Source organism: Protopterus annectens, chromosome 1.part0 (genome assembly GCF_019279795.1).
Source record: "Protopterus annectens isolate FY-2018-M chromosome 1.part0, PAN1.0, whole genome shotgun sequence".
Taxonomy (NCBI): Eukaryota; Metazoa; Chordata; order Ceratodontiformes; family Protopteridae; genus Protopterus; species Protopterus annectens.
In genome coordinates, this window is record NC_056725.1 from 1,868,403,463 (window position 1) to 1,868,420,033 (window position 16,571).

Genomic DNA, 16,571 nt, shown 5'->3' on the forward strand with positions numbered 1-16,571 from the left:
ATCTTTTATAACGCCTTCAGTGTTCAGTGGGCTCCCATCTATGTGATAATTAGTGGGAACTGAGTTTTTCAAAACTGGGATGATGACACATTTTTTGGCATTAAGCTTAAGGCCATGGTTTTGACACCAGTCATTGGTCTCAGTGAGGCTTTTCTTTAAGATGTCTACATCACTTGGGGAGTTAATAATGGCTCCCAGATTGCAGTCGTCTGTGAACTGGTCAGCCAGAGTCCCTCTGTGTTGGCCTGGACTTCTGAGAAGGAGATGCCAAACAGGAGAGGACCCAGGACTGATCCCTGTGGGACTCCACCCGTGCCTGGTCGACAGTCTCAATTGGACTCTGCTACTTTCAGATGGTGGGTTCTATCTGTGAGCCAGTTTGCAACCCACCTAGTGATATAGGGGTTGATGCCTAGTTTGATGAGTTTATTAATAATTCCTGAGTGGGGAATGGTATCAAAGGCCTTGGCCAGATCGAGGTAGGCTGTATGAACTGCCTTGCCCCCATCCACAGCTCTGGTGACTGACTCAGAGAAGTCAACCAGGTTGGGCAGGCATGATCTACCTTTCACAAAACCAAATTGTGTGGGATCTAGAGTTTGGAGATTCCCTATATCCTTTTTAATTAGGTTCATGATGATGCGCTCCATAGCCTTACATATCAGACTCGTCAGGCTAATGGGGTGATAATTCCCAGGGTCTGTAGTCGCTCCCCCTTTATGGAGAGGGATTACTGTAGCAGTGTGCCATTTGGTAGGGACAAAACCTGAGGTGAGGCTGTAATTGAACAGGGCACACAGATGTGGTGCCAGTTCATTTTGTAGTTCATATAGAACAATATCCAAGGATATTGTTGGGTCCCATGGAAGCTGTATTATTGGCCTTGGACAATGCAGCTTTAACCTGTGCTGCAGTAACGCTGGGTACCTGGCATTCCTCCGGTATTGTGATTGGTCCTTTGGGGGGGTAAAGTTGGCATTGAATCTGTCGGCCAGTATTGGCAATATCTATTGGCTCAGTATTGGAGGTACCACTGTGCAGTAACTCAGAGCAAACATGGGTATTGCCGTGGAGATTCTTGATATAACTATAGAAGGCTTTGTGGTTTTTAGTGTCTGCCACAATTCTGCCTTCATAGCTGGCTTCAGAGGTTTTTATGAGGCATCTCAACTTTTTGTTGAGGGTAATAAGGGAGTTTTTCCAGTCTTGGGACTTCACCTTTTTCTGCAACAGTTTCTTCCTTCTGTTGTAGAGTTTATTAATGGCAGGAGACTTCCAGATTGGCTTCATTTTTTGGAGGAGAGTGTCTTGGTTCTGTTGGGTATGGTTAGTTCCATGCCTTTATGTACATGTTCATACAATGCATTGGTATATGGTTCGGCAGTCATGTATCTATTTTCCATTGAGATGGGTGCAGTGAAGTTAGCCACCTCTGTTTTTAGGAGCCCACAGTCAACTTTGGAGAAGTATTTCATGGTGGTTACCTTTGCAGGGATGTGGGTGAGATGTGGATTTCCATGGTGTTAGCTTGTGGTCAGATCTAACCAGGGAGGAATTGACTATTGGTATAGAGCAACAATTGTCCATGTTAGTAATAACCAGGTCAAGGATGTTGCTTTCTCTAGTGGGGGTAAGAATGAGCTGGTCCATGTCATTGGAATTGATGAATTCCAGGAAGCATTGGGCCAGTGTGTTGGTGCATGAGTAGTTTTCCCATTTGATGGAGGGGTAGTTGAAGTCACCTAGTATGAGAGTGTTGGGTTGGACCCTAATAGTTTCCAGGGTGCTTAGGAACGTGGAGTGAGAGTCTTGGGACATGGTTGGGGACCTATAGCAGGCTATGACCTGAATCGCCATCTTACCCACTGTTACTTGAAGTATCTCAGATGCGTTATGCTGGGCTACTAGTTTGGAGGTGTGCATATCTTTTATGAATATGGAGACACCACCGCCTTTGGAGCGTCGGTCAATGTTCTGGGGCCGAAAGGTGTGGAATGAGTTATAGCCTGGTAGTGCAGGGGTGCTTTCTGCTGCTTTAAACCAGGTCTCTGTTACAGCACAAATGACGATGTTCTCCATTTTGAGGAGTGCTTTGGGTAAGTGCATGTTGAGATTTAGACTTCTAGCGATGAGCAGCATGATACTCAGATTGCATTTATTTATAGCTGTTACGATGGTAATTTGGTCTTTGGAACATCACATAAAAAGGCACTATAGGGGTGGCAAGAGCCTTGACCAGTATCTGGAAACCCAGGGGTGACAGATGCAGGCCATCTCTGGCAAAGCATAGAGGTCTGTCAGTCATTTCATCCCAAGTAGACAGATACTGAATCCCCTTAGAATGATACCAGAAACTTAGCCAGTTGTTGAACTCAATCATTTTCTACTTGTACTGCGGTATCATTCTGGGCAACGGTAGGATGCTGCTTAGGGCTAGGGTCATACCTGCCTAGGCCACATAATCCAAGAGCTTCTCCATGTCTCTTTTCATGTAGTCCAGGGAGGTGTGTCTCAGGTCATTCACACCCATATGGACAGTGATAGAGTCATACTTGTACTTGTTGTGGAGTGACCTGAGTGCGTGTGTTGTGTCGGATTCTGGTAGCTGACTGTTGCCTTCTCTTTATTCAACCTAGTGAATGGGACATCAGTGTGCCTCACTATTGAGTCACCTATGATTAGTGTATTGGTCAGGCTGTTTTTCCTTAGGGGCTTAGGTTGAGGAGCACACTGTGTAGGTGAGCTATTTGTCTTGTGGTTTGTGCTGTGTTATGGTGGTCGAGTGTGTTTCGGCCTTGGAGGTCTCTGCTGTTTGGGTAGATTTCTATTGACAGCCTCCACAAAGGTTAATTAATTATGATGGCTAGAACAGATTCCATGGCTTTGCATATAAGACTAGTCATGCTAATGGGTCTGTAGTTTCTGGGCTAAGTGGTGGGACCACATTTTTGAGGTGGCATTACTACTGCTGTGTGCCATACTTTAGGCATGAAACCAGTGGCTGAGGCTTGTGTTGAATAGCTGTAGGACTGGGTTAACTAAGGCATGTTTTTGTCCGGCAGCTGGTTATATTATTATCACATGGATAATATATGATGTTATTTTGTCCCATCTTGCCTTCATTCTTACTGGTTGGGTTCGGAGCCAAAACTCACCTCCGACTCAGCCATATACAAGCTCGAGAGCTTCTGCTGGCTCAAGGCTGAGTCCTCTTCCATGGTGCTTAGCTGTTCCCCAGATCCCTTTTGCCGCTTGTAGTTTCGGGATTGTCTTCACTGGCTCAGGCTTGTAAAATTTTGTATTTTATATCTTTATACCAGTTACCTTCTAATTATTATCTCTTATAACTTTCTAGTTTTATCGTAATAGCCTTGTGTTATCTTTTCTTTCTAAAACTCTGTAATTTTCCCTTTGTGGCTGTTTTTTCTTTGGGCCTTGTAGTCTCCTTAAGAATCCGTTTTAGTTAGAGGATTCTTGTCCCTTCTCTTCCTTCTTTTCCCCTCTTAGGAGTCACCGTTTAAGTTAGAGGCGTCTTCTCCGGTGGAGGAGATAGTCGTTTAACTGAGAGACTTCTCCTCCTCCCTGGCCTCCTCTTCCCTCAAAAAAAAAAAAAAAAAAATACAGATACCTTCCTGTCTTACTATCTTTCTCTTTCCTATTGTGTTTAGGATATAATTTTTTGTTAAGGGTAGAGAGTATTTTTTCCTTATAGCTAGTCATGTCTAAAGAACCAGCTAAGGAACACAAGTCAGAATTTAAAAAGTGTGATTCCTGCACTCAAAAAATGTCCATTACCGACGAACACACTAGTTGTGGGGACCACTCCATCTGCAAGTTTCGTGCTCCATCTGCCATAGTTTTAGCTCCAGGGTCTTGCAGGAGAGGAGGAATAAGCTCATCTTAAGGGGCTTATTGAAAGTGCATGAAGGAAATCAGACTACAAAATCGGATACAACTAAAAAGGTTGCTTCATCAGCTCTGGTGTCTGAGCCGACAAGCAGCACCAGACTTGCTACTTCTTTGGCTCCGAAAGTTGTCAAGCCAGAAAAACGTGGTTCTCCCATCAGTTCCATCGGTCACCTTCCTTGGAGCCTGTTCGCTCTGTGCCGTTATCTCCTTTACTACAGTCGGTGGCAGGTAGCCACAAATCTTCAAGTTATAACTCTAGATCCTCCAGGGTATCGGACGATGACGTGGAGCGTGTAGTGAAGAGGTTGCTTCGGACCCAGGCCCTAGCAGAAATTCTCTCGAGCCCAGCCCATCAGATTGTGGAGCCAACAATGGTAACCCCAACTGCGTCTATTCCTTCTCTGACGTGAGCAAGTTTGGCGCCAGAGAGTATGGAAGTCGTTGTGCTGGAACTGCCAGAACCAGTAATTACTACTGTTATCTCGGCTCCAACGTCTGCTCTGGTTTCCTCGATGCTTTCATCCATCGAGGGACCTGGGGACCAACCCTCCTGGGGGGGGGGGCGAGTTGAGTCGGACCCTTGTCGGAACCGGCTCTTCCCCCTAAGGGACCGGTGTCCACCTCTTCATTACCCCTCCATCACCCACAGAGTAGAGAGTCAGTGCCCCAGGAATCCACAATGGGTGGATCCTCCTCTTCTGATACCTCCCAGAAGCATCCCCCTGAGGAGGTCCCTCAGAAGAGACAGTGTAAGAGGAAGCACATAGACACCCCTGAGTCTGTCACTTCTGATACTGACTTAGAAGATTCAGAAGGGTCCCCATGGTCACCCTCTGAGGATGTCTCCTTTTCAGACATCCTGGAGATCCTTAAGCAGAGGGGGGTGGCTGGAAGTCCCTTTCCCCTTCTGACGATAAGTCGGTATACCTGGAGACATTTGGCTCTTGCCCCTCCACCTCTTGGGTGTCTCCACCTTTCGACCCAATCCTGGGTTTAGTGAATCGAAAGGTGTGGGACTCTCCGGACTCAGTGGACCCTATTCCGAGGAGGCCTAATAAATTCATTACAGCCCCAGAAGATAGGCAGTATTTAACAAAAAGGGTTCCTGTAGTTGCTATGGTGGTGGCAGCGGCCACAAAGGAGGAGTTAGCTGAAACTTCTGTATCTGTCCAGCCACCAAACAAAGATTCTCGTACTATGGACCGATATGGGAAGCGTATGTTTTCCTCAGCAGCCTTTACCTTGCGGTCACTGAATTATTTGTCGCATTTCATGCGACTTCAGAGGGATCTCCTAAAAGAGCTAGGAGATACCCTGCAAGGTGCTACAGCCCAGGACTTGTCTGATAAGGTTAATTCCCAGCTTGCAACCTTAACCTCCATCTCTAACTCATCCATGCGTTTCATATCTTATGCAGCTGATGGAGCGAGCAGGGCAGCAGGCACAGGAATAGCTCTTCACAAACATTCCTGGATGCACCTTTGCGAGCTTGCCGAACCCTTCCGATCTTCCTTTATTGACACTCCCTTTGATGGCTCATCATTGTTCGGGCTGAAAGTGAAAGAAACTCTCACCAGGATCCAACAAGATGGTAAGACTCTGTCTTCCGTTGGAGTCCGTTTTTCTAACCCTACCAGACCTTATCCTAAAGGTCAAAAGAATGGAAAAATGTGGTTCCGTAAGTCCAAAGGAGCCTTATCTGACACTCGTGGTAATCCTTCCCCCAGGGGCAGAGGAGGAAATAACAGAACATCCACACAGCAGAGGGGGTCCGCATAGCTTGGGCGACCGAGATACGTTCTCTGGCAGGCCCTTCCAGTGCTCCTAAAAGGAGGCCCGCCTGTCCATCTCTGGCAGTCGGGAGAAGGCTATCGTTGTACCCAGAAGTCTGGCTAAGGCCGACTCAAGACAAATGAGTACAGTCCATTATATCCAGGGGATACAACATTCCATTCACTGTGCACCTCATCTGCCAAAGTTTATCCCAGACATTCCACCCAGTCAAAGGGATCAAGCAACACTAGAAATCCAAACATTGCTAGAAAAAAAAGAGTCATCCAAGCAGTCCCTGCAGACCAACTAGGATCCGGAATTGACTGTAGGTTCTTTTTAGTTCCAAAAAAAGACAAGGGACTGGAGACCCATACTGGATCTCAGCAGACTAAACAAGTCGGTGAAAAAGTCAAAGTTCCGGATGATAACACTGCAGTTTATACTCCCGTTTCTGGGAAAAGACAATTGGATGTGCTCATTAGATCTTCAGGACATGTACTACCACATAAAGATGGACAGATGTGCAAGAAGATTTCTATGCCTGTGGCTGGGAGCCAGTCATTACCAGTTCAGAGCTCAGCCCTTTGGACTTGCTACAGCCCCCAGGGTGTTTACCAAATGCATGGCAGTAGTCATGGCTCATCTGAGATGTCAGGGATTCCAGGTGTTTCTATACTTAGACGACTGGATCCTAACTGCCACCCCCAAGCAGCTACTAATCAAAGCAAGAGACTACACCATCCATCTCTTCTCAAAACTAGGCATTACTATAAATGCAGAAAAGTATGTCTTGATGCCATCACAGCATATTACCTTCATTGGTGCAGATTTAAATACAAATGACATGTTGGCAAAACTACCTCAAGGAAGGATCCGAATGTTAGACAATCAAGTGCTTACCTTACTCAACAAGAAAAAAGTACAGGCAAGATTTGCCCTCAAAGTTCTAGGCTCTATGGCAGCGACAATAACACTAGTTCCCCTGGCACAACTTCACATGCGAATATTCCAGTAGCTACTCTTCGCTCAATGGTCCATACAGGAGTTACCCATGTCTCACGAGATCCTCATAACACACTTCTGCAAGAAGGACCTACTTTGGTGGGTTCAGCCCACTCAGGTAACAATGGGCAGACCATTTGTACTTCCCCACCCTGTCGCTACAGTAACCATGGAAGCGTCCCAGATTGGGGGGGGGGGGCATTATCTGGAACAGACGGTCCAAGGGGGTTTGGAAAGATCATGAGTACCATTTGCACATCAGTGTCCTAGAGATGAGGGCGGTGCTTCTGGCGTTGCAAGAATTTGAGAACTCTCTTCCCACGGGGAGTATTGCAATTCAGACAGACAATATGTCAGTGGTATGGTACATCAACAAACGGGGGATCCAGATCCTACCCTCTATGTCGAGAGGACCAGAGAGTTTGGCAATGGGCGATATCTTCTCAATGCTTTCTGACAGCAACGCATATCCCAAGGAAATCTAGCGTTATAGCAGACAGGCTAAGCAGAGCGATTCTCATGCCTCATGAGTGGTCCCTCAATCAGGAAGTTGTGAATCAAATTTTTCACAAATGGGGCCAGCCTTGCTATGACCTTTTTGCCACTCCTTTCAATACCAAATGCAGCAACTACTTTTCCCTAATCTCCCCTCCGGGAGAGTCACCAAGGGATGCACTGGTTCACGATTGGCCCCTGGTATTTCTTTATGCCTTTCCCTTGATTCCAAATGTTATCCAGAAAGCAAAGTTGTTGAATCGCAGGTTAATTCTCATTGCACCTTTGTGGCCTTGTCAGATTTGGTTCCCTTTTATTTGGACCAACCGTCAGGAGGACCCATGGATCCTGGACCCAGTGCCGGATCTGCTTATACATCAGTCAGGAATGCTCCATCCTGCCCTCCATACCCTGACAACTTGGCTTCTCCACTTCCGATCTTAGTCGGGCATCCGGAATTATCCCCTGCACTTCGTCACATTCTAGTCTCCTCACACAAGCAGATGACTGGGAAACTTTATGCAGTCAAATGGAAGAGGTTCTCTTGTTGGGCTAACAAAAAAATATATAGATCCCTTTACAGCATCTATACCTGCAATTTTGGAATTTGACAGAAATCTGTAATCAAGGAGCAGTGGCAGCCAGTATTCGAGTTCAGTTAGCTGCTATTTCTAATTATCATGTGGGAGAATCGGGATCTAGTCTAATGTCCCATAGACTATGCAACACTTTCCTCAAGGGTACCTTTCTGTTAAAACCACCTTTCAGAGAACCTCCTCCTCCTAGGGACCTCAATCTAGTATTATCATCCTTGATCCTGCCCCCTTTCGAACCAGGATCATCTTGTGCATTTAAATTTTTATCTTGGAAAGCACTCTTCCTGTCAGCAATTACTTCAGCCAGGAAATTATCAGAGTTGCAAGCCTTGTCTATCCGTCCACCTTATTTGATCTTCCACAAAGATAGGGTCTCCCTCAGAACAAATCCTTCCTTTTTAACGAAAGTTTGTTCTCAAGCGAATTTAAACCAAAGTATAGAATTACCATTGTTTTTTCTTAACTGTGGCAACAAGGCAAAGTATAAACTCCACCATCTGGATGTGCATAGACAGTTGCGTTTTTACTTGCATAGAACCAAAGAATTCAGAAAGTCAGACCAATTGTTTATCTCCTATTCAGAAAATAAAAAAGGTTTGGCAATCTCAAAGGTTACCTTGTCCAAATGGCTTACTGAGACCATCACATATGTCTTTCATTCCCACAATAAAGAACCACCAGGGAGAATCAAAGGGCATTCAACTAGAGTGGTATCTACCTCAATTGCCTTTCAATCCAGACTTCCATTGAATTCAGTTTGTGCTGCCACTACATGGGTTAACCCTCATACCTTCATTACTCATTACAAAGTCGATGTGGCCTCCTGGAGCAGGGCATCCTTTGGTTCCACTGTCCTGAAGAGTTTATTCCCTTGAGCCACCCAAGAAAAAGGTGCTGGGGACTCTGTCCCAACCAGCAAGAATGAAGGCGAGATGGGACAACATAACATAAAGAAGTTATGTACTCACCATAACGTTCCATGTTTGTTGTCCAATATCTCGCTTTCAGTCTTGCGTCCCTCCCAGCCATCCTCCTCCTGGAGGATCTAGAGGAAATTTCTCAGAATTGGCATATAAGGTCTGATTCCCTTCTTGCCCTTTCTTGTTAATTTTATGATAGTATGTTTCATATTTTATCTTTTTGGATATTGAATATATCATAGGAACCTTTCTCCCTCAAATGAGATCTGGGGAACAGCCGCTAAGCACCATGGGATAGGACTCAGCCTCGAGCCAGTAGAAGCTCTCGAGCTTTAGTATATAGCCAAGTTGGAGCCGAGTTTCGGCTCTGAACCCAACCAGCAAGACTGAAGGCGGGATACTGGACAACAAGCATGGAACATTATGGTGTGTACATAACTTCTTTTTTCATTTTAGAAAGCACCTTTAGCAAGTGTTCTTTGATTATGATTGAGGAGGTTTGAGATTCTGTGGGATATGTGAGGTTTGTATGGTTGTTTCAAAAGGTGAAATTTGCACTGAATTTGTTTGCTAGCATTTTGGCTATGTCCACTGGATCTTAGTATATAGTGCTATTGTGGATAAGTTCTGGGTAATGGTGGATATTGTTCTTGGTTTCTTAGCATAACTAAAGAAGGATTTGTAATTATCTTTAACTTCTGATGTTAGTCTAAGTTCATGGGATGCCTTCATATTCCTTATGCTGTTTTTTAGTTCCTTTGATAGCTTTTTAATGTTAACCTTAATTTGAGGGTCTTTTGTTTTGCTACACACTTTTAAAATGTTTTTTTTTCCATTTATTGTGTTTTGTGTTAATATATGTGGATCATCTGGGTGGTTTCTTTGAAACTTTGAATTTTGTTTTGATCTGGTTAGGATTGCCATTTATCTAGGTGAATGTAGGGTTTGTTTGCTTAACTTTCTTGCTGTGTCAATATCTTTGGTAATACAGTTAAACTTGAATTTTGAGACTTTATCATAGAATGTAGTGTTTTCATCTATTTATTTGAAGACTTTGAAGGAAAATATTATTAGTTTGTGATCAGATTTAACTGGAAAAAGGTGTACTAGTGGGAACGTTGTTGTTGATGCCATGTTGGTAAGGACCAGGTCAAGAATATTATGTCTTCTGGTGATTTACGTGGCAATTCGGTCCCGAGAGGTTTTAATGAAATCCTGAGATTTGTGGGTGTAACCTACAGCTGAGGTATAGGTATCCCAGTTTAACATCAGAAAGTTAGTCTTCCTGGATAATGGAATTCCTGTTGATCTGGAGCTCATCCAGTGTATTTAAAACCTAAAAATGTTTTCTGGGAGCAAAGAGGGGGTTCAGTAACATGCTGTGATCAGATAGTTGGTCCTTGTTTAGTGTGATTTGGGTATCAGTCTGTTCAGTTCAGTTTTGGGGTCTTTAGGGGTCTGTCAAGAGCTTAAGTGGTCCTTAAATATAGATACTCCACCACAGTTATCATTGGGCCTAAAGGTGTGATAAATGCATAACCCTGGAATCAAGGGAGTTCTTTCTATACATTTAAACCAAGTTTCTGTAATAGCACACACATATATGTGCTGCACATGCTACAGTGTCTCAAGATCAGGCAGGTTGTTATTTAGACTCCTGGAGTTGACTAAAGCAACTTGATGTGGTCTGGTGCTTGAGTTGTTTTTGTTAGGTTGAGTGATGCATTAGCCTTTAGTGTCTGACTAAAAAAGGCACTATTGTGGCAGCAGGGGCATTTTTTATTATGTGGAAACCCTGGAATAAGAGGTACAAGCCATCCCTGTTAAAGCAAGACTGACTGTCTAGCATCTCCTGTCAAGTATTCAGCTAATTGATGAAGCCAGTCACCTGTGCTCTGTACTTTGGCATCATTTGAGGAGGATTCTAGTCAGAATGAGGGCCTTACCTGTATTCTTCAGGGTTCTACATGCCAAGTCATTCACACCCACATGGACCACTACCGTACATATATTTGTTTGGCTTAAGGGTGTTTAGAGCCCTTGCTATGTCAGGGATGTTGGCTTCTGAAAGGCAACTCACTGCCTGGCCACGAGTGTTGTCTGTGTTTGACAGTGGCAACACAAAAGGCAGCAGTCTCTCACTGTCTGTAAAACAAAACTACACCTCCAGACTCATTAAGCAGGATAGGGACCTTGCCAGCTTACCATTAACAAAACCCCATATCACATTGTAGCCAACTACAGGACACTCTGTATGACCCCCCCCCCCCTGTCTAATATGGAATCCCTAAGCATTCAACCAAACACCATTGTCTTACAGGATTTCAACTACCCCTCCAGTAACTGGGAAAGTTATACATCCTGAAACATGTTTGCCTAGAAATTTCTGGACTTCATAAATGCAAACTGACTGAACCAGCTAGTCGTACCCCATTGAGGGTCAACAAAATCTTGGACTTGTTTTTTACCAGTTCAGGACAACTCTTTTCCCTTCTAGTTGTGACATCCTCCCTAATCAAATAAGACTATAAATCAGTCATATTCACAAAAAGACCGCAGCAGGAAGCATCCTCCAGTAACTCGTTATTCAGAGATTATGCCAAAGCAAATGTAATAAAGGTGAGTGATGAACCTGGCAAAATTCAAACTTTCCCTTCCACACTGAGGACCCTTCTACAATTGAAGAATCCTTCACCACCAAATTTTATGAAAATGTAAATAATTGCAAAGAAGTATCTTCCCCCTCTGAAATAAATAATTGCCAAGCTTAAAAATAAGCCCTTATGGTGGAGCTGTAATATAAACAGATGTTACAATAAAAGGAAAAAGCTAATTGCACATAAAAATAAATCTAATTCTGCAAATGCCAAAAATGTTCTTGCTAAGGCTGACCGAGAACTTCTGACCCTGATTAAATCAACCAAAGCTAGATACAAGATAAAAATAACAACCCAAGCAAAGCCACAAAGTGTTTTTAACTGTATCAGAAACCTCAAAAATTATGTTCAAAATTGCACCAAGGTAATACTAAATGATTTCACATACCGTAAGCCTGAAGATATAGCCAATCCACTACTAGTGGATAACTCTTCCTCACCCTTGCCCAGACCTCTTATTAACATCCACACCCCCCCCCATATCTCCCAGAAACAAGCCCTAAATGCACTATTCAAGGTCAAGCACACTGCTTCTGTGGGGGCTGGATAACACACTGGGATGCCTATTGGTGATCCTGAAACATGACCTGTCAAACCCCCAACAGAGGATTTTCAATATTAGTTTCCAAACAAGGTTTCTACCAAATGAAGACTGCAACAGTCATCCCCTTCACAAAGGTGGAGCATCAACCATTCTGGGCAAGTATAGACCTATAAGAATAACGAGTCTCCTCTGTAAAGCTATGGAAAGGATCTTTATGGAATTAATAAACAAAGACACAGATAACCTATAAAACATCGATCAGAGTTAGTTTGGCATTATCAAAGACAGATCCTGGTTGACTTCTTCGAGAAGGTCACCAAAGCAATGGATGAGGGAAAAACTGTTCACACTACATATATGGACCTTGCAAAGGCATTTGGTGTTATCCTCATCCAGACATAGTAAACTCATTCAGATGAATGTAAATCTCTGTGTAACTCATTGGATAGCAAACCGGCTCAGGAATAGAGCCCAAGAAATTAGAGTGGGTGGGTCTATGTCCACCAACAGATTTGCCAGTAGTTTAGCACTATATGGTCCGGTCCTTGGGCCACTCCTTTTTGGCATCTACTTTTCAGAGATAAAGGCAAATGTTAAGGGCTTATGACTGGCAAAGTTTGCAGACTATTATAAACTCAGTGCCATCAAAAACTCTCCAGAAGACACCAAGATCCTCCAGGAAGGCCTGTCAGAAACAAATAGATGGTGTGAAAACCATGGCCTAAAACTAAATGCCAAAAAGTGCATAATTTTATTCTAAGGCAAGCAGGATATCTCCTGCAACTGTCACGCCAACAACACTCTCCTGAAAATTGACTCTGTATTAAGGGACCTGAGCATATATGTAGACAATGAGTAGTCATTTGACCACTACGTTACCTGCTAGAAAGTCCTCCTCTTTTAGAGCATAACTTATCAGCAAGGGTATGAAAATCAGATCTAGGGAGGTGATCATTCCACTGTACACTGCACTCAGTAGGCCAGTCATTGAATATAATGCCCCATTTGGCATGCATCTGTCAAACACCTGACACAGTTTGACTGACCACAAAGTTTTCTCACTATAAAATCAACAGTGTAAATCTGGGGAAACCCAACAGCTCTGTCTGGTTTCTTGCTTAGACGCATACAGTAGGCAAAGCGGATGTGGAAGTCAAACTCACTTTTACATCTAAAAAGAAGAGCTCACAACCCTGTGGTACATCACTTTGGCCATTTAAATTCTAAGTGTTTGCTAGTATTTTTACTGTTGTAGTTGCTGAAATTCTTGCACATTGGGCTCAATTTTAGTTATTTTACAGTTAGAAAGGTTACGTCTGCATTCTGGTGACAGTGGAGAGTAACCTAATCTCTTCTGATCTTGTGAATCACCAAATATAGATTTGAGTATTTTGTTGTGATTGACCAGTGGGTTATTTTGCTTGTTTATTGATTTTCTGTGCCTGTGTAAAGTTGTCAGGACTGCAAATGTGCTGTAGTTATAGAATCCCTCAAGGAGGGCTTGTCACAAGCTAATAATTGGTGGGAGTGCCATTGTCTAAAACTGAATACAGAAAAATGCATGATAATATCTTTTGGAAAGTCGACCAGTCCTGGAAATTACCACATAGACAATACATCCCTATGAGTAGACCCAATAATTAGGGACTTGGGAACATTTATGGACAATAACGTGACCTTTGACCATCATGTGTCTACTGCTCATACCTCTCAACTGTACAGATTTTTCACAGTGTGTCCAGATTTTTGCTTCATATTTTTGGCCTTTCTCTCATAAAATTGTGGTTTTCCTGACAGATCATTGGCAAATCATTGAAAATTGAACTCAGAAAATAATGACTGACATTTGAAATTTAGACTTCATATCCTTCAGAAAGTTCATGCTAATGCAAAACCTGTTATTCTATCAATATTTTAAAATGTTCCCTATTTGCAGCTTTTGTCCCCCATTATTTATGGCTTTGTACATATTTCTTGCTCTGAGAAGCTGAGAGATATGCTACTGCTGTAAGGAAGTCATTCTTTATTGCGCAACCCATTAGTAAGGATTTGGCATCCTGGTCCAAAGATATCATCTCGATGCATGTAGCCCTTTTTAGATCAGTCATTGAGTACAGTGCTCCACTTGGTATGTATCTTACCTGGCACATGCAACAACTAGAACACTGACAGTGGTTCCTTATAAAAAGAATAGAAGGAATGAACCACATGAGATATGCAGGCTGCCTCAAAGCTTTATCTTTATACTCATTCTCCTACAGACTAATGGGGGTGAACTATGTCTGGCTTACAAGCCACCCTCTGATCCCTTATTGTGTGACTTGCTGCACGTCCACAAACCTAAAAGCATTACAAATACCTGATACAGGGACCTAAACCTTGTTTGCGACATAAATAGAAAATGTTGGAGGGACAGGTATGTGTCTCAGAAACTACCCCACACTGGCACAGTCTTCCTGTCTATTGGAAGCAGAGTTTATCCTCTCTGTTCAAACACAACCTGAACAAATTGATAGGGAATCATAAGTTTATCCCTGGACTGGCACCTTTATGCCCCTGTTGGACAGAGGCAGCTTGTGAATGCTCTGTCACCTAAACACAACTAGATGCCCCCGGGTAATTTATCCTGTCATTTACAAATGGGAAAACTTGACTAGGCTTAAAAAGCCCTCTTAGGTCCATTAGCCCAGTAATCACTTTATACAACCCGTGAACCTGTTTTTGCAGGTTACTTAGAAATGGCCTCTGCCTAGTCTACAAGACAGTGTCAAATACAGTTCTATTTGAAAGTCTGTGCCTGGCACACATTTTGCTGGGGGCGATACTTCATTTGAGACCTTAATACTAACAATAAATGACAATAATATGAACAAATATTACAGATAAATTATTCAGTGCCTTCCAGTATTATGGAATAAACTTGCCCTTACTATTAGGAGATGACAGTGATTGACTTCCTTCAGAAATAAACATGATATACATGGAGTTGCAGCAGACAAGCTTTTTTAATGGACAGTAGGTCATAAACTTGACAGTTAGTCCTGTTTCTCAGTGTTCCTTTCACAACATATTCTGGTAAAAATGCACAGTATGTTATACCCATCAGTGCAATATAGATATGTTTGTGGTTGTGTGTCTGTCACCTTACTCTTTTTTTTCTTCATTTTGTTTTCAAATATTGTTCCATGTTTGTGCGTCCAGGCCTGTGTTGTGGCTGAAGAGTCTGAGAACTATTTCTGATCAACAGATAATAAACAGTCAAACTGTAATAATGAGAGAGAGCTCCTTCTGGCACTGTTTATTTAATAATTTCACCATTTTGGCAAATACAAGTAAAATCTGTCTTTTTAGGTAATTCTGATTTTATTGTTTCTTAATATGACTGCTTATAATGTTATGCATACTTACTTTTCCTTTTACTTCATTTATCAGTGGAATACCAGCCATGGTTTTTTCAGATGATGGCCATTCTGCTAGAAATGTTCAGTCATTTTCAGATATACCGACAAGTCCTTCGCCTTCTGCTTTGGTTACTGGAATGGCAACAAAATCTTTGCAGAGAAGAGAGGCTCTACCTCAGCATCTTGGTGCATCAGAAAATATTAGGCAAATCATTCAGGATGAAGTAGTAAGACTAATGCAGGTAAACAGATTTGTCAGCCATAGTAGTAAGTTGGCATTTGCAGTTGTGATGTTTAGCTTAAAATAAAATGCAGTCCCAGTTTAAATAGCAAAACTCCAGATAGATTTTTTTTTCATTTATATTTTTCTTTGTCCCTAACTCTTTCCTTTTATCTATATCCTGGTGCCGTTTCTCTTCCTGCATAAAGATGATGGAGAGGAAATCTGAGCACTCACCACAGTGCCATTCTGATGCTAGGAGACTTTTTAACTCTTTTTACCCTCCCTCAACTCTTTTGAATGGTGGTCAGTTAGAGTAATGTGGGTCCAAGATCAGCCTCAGGATTGGGACTTGGGTGTCGAGGGCTCTGTATCATGTTCTGATGCTGGGAGACCATCAGTATCAATAGTGGCTTTGGCCTTCAATGCTTTTGAAAGGGTTTTGGGCATACCCAGTGAGAAGGCATTTTCATCTAGCTTGATTCCACCGAAACCCCAACTAGATCTTACTACTGCTACTATTCTCATCATCTTGCCAGACAGGGACAGTAGGGACTTCGGGCTTCTGAAACCACATGCTACATTAGCCCCAGTCTCATTCTGAACCCTCTGACCTCCCAACAGAACCAGTTCATTTCCGCTCTGGAGTGTTTCATTGAGGATAGGGACTTGGATGAAGGTGAGAGGTCCCCCCACCCCCCACCTCAGAAGATGTCACCTTTGGTGAAATCCTCAAGCGTATGAAACAGAGAAAGGGGATGTTTCAGTGAAGATCCCTCACTGGAGGAATCTTTATTTTTGGAAGCCTTCGGTACCGGCTCAACATTATCCAGCTGTTGATCATGTTATCAGTGTAGCTAGCTTGAAAGGACCCTGATGTTCTGGAGCCGATACCCAGGAGGCTGGACAGGATTTTAGTAGCTCCGAAGGGCAGGAAACATTGGAGTAAATGTCTACCAGTGGGTGCTATAGTCATAGCACTGGCCACCAAAAAGGAATTATCCAAGGAAAGTTCCTCTGTCCATCTCCCTAACAGGGAGTCTGGGGAATTAGA

The 16,571-nt window shown here is 43.0% G+C and overlaps 1 protein-coding gene across 1 annotated transcript in view; it reads left to right on the forward strand.

Moving 5' to 3' along the window:
* The window catches only part of CPLANE1 (ciliogenesis and planar polarity effector 1), a 4,248,669-nt gene that overhangs the window by 2,766,896 nt on the left and 1,465,202 nt on the right, over positions 1–16,571 (forward strand). Inside the window, exon 31 of the mRNA XM_044076333.1 lies at positions 15,329–15,539. Coding sequence (XP_043932268.1) covers positions 15,329–15,539 — 211 coding nt within the window. The remainder of the gene's footprint in view (positions 1–15,328; positions 15,540–16,571) is intronic.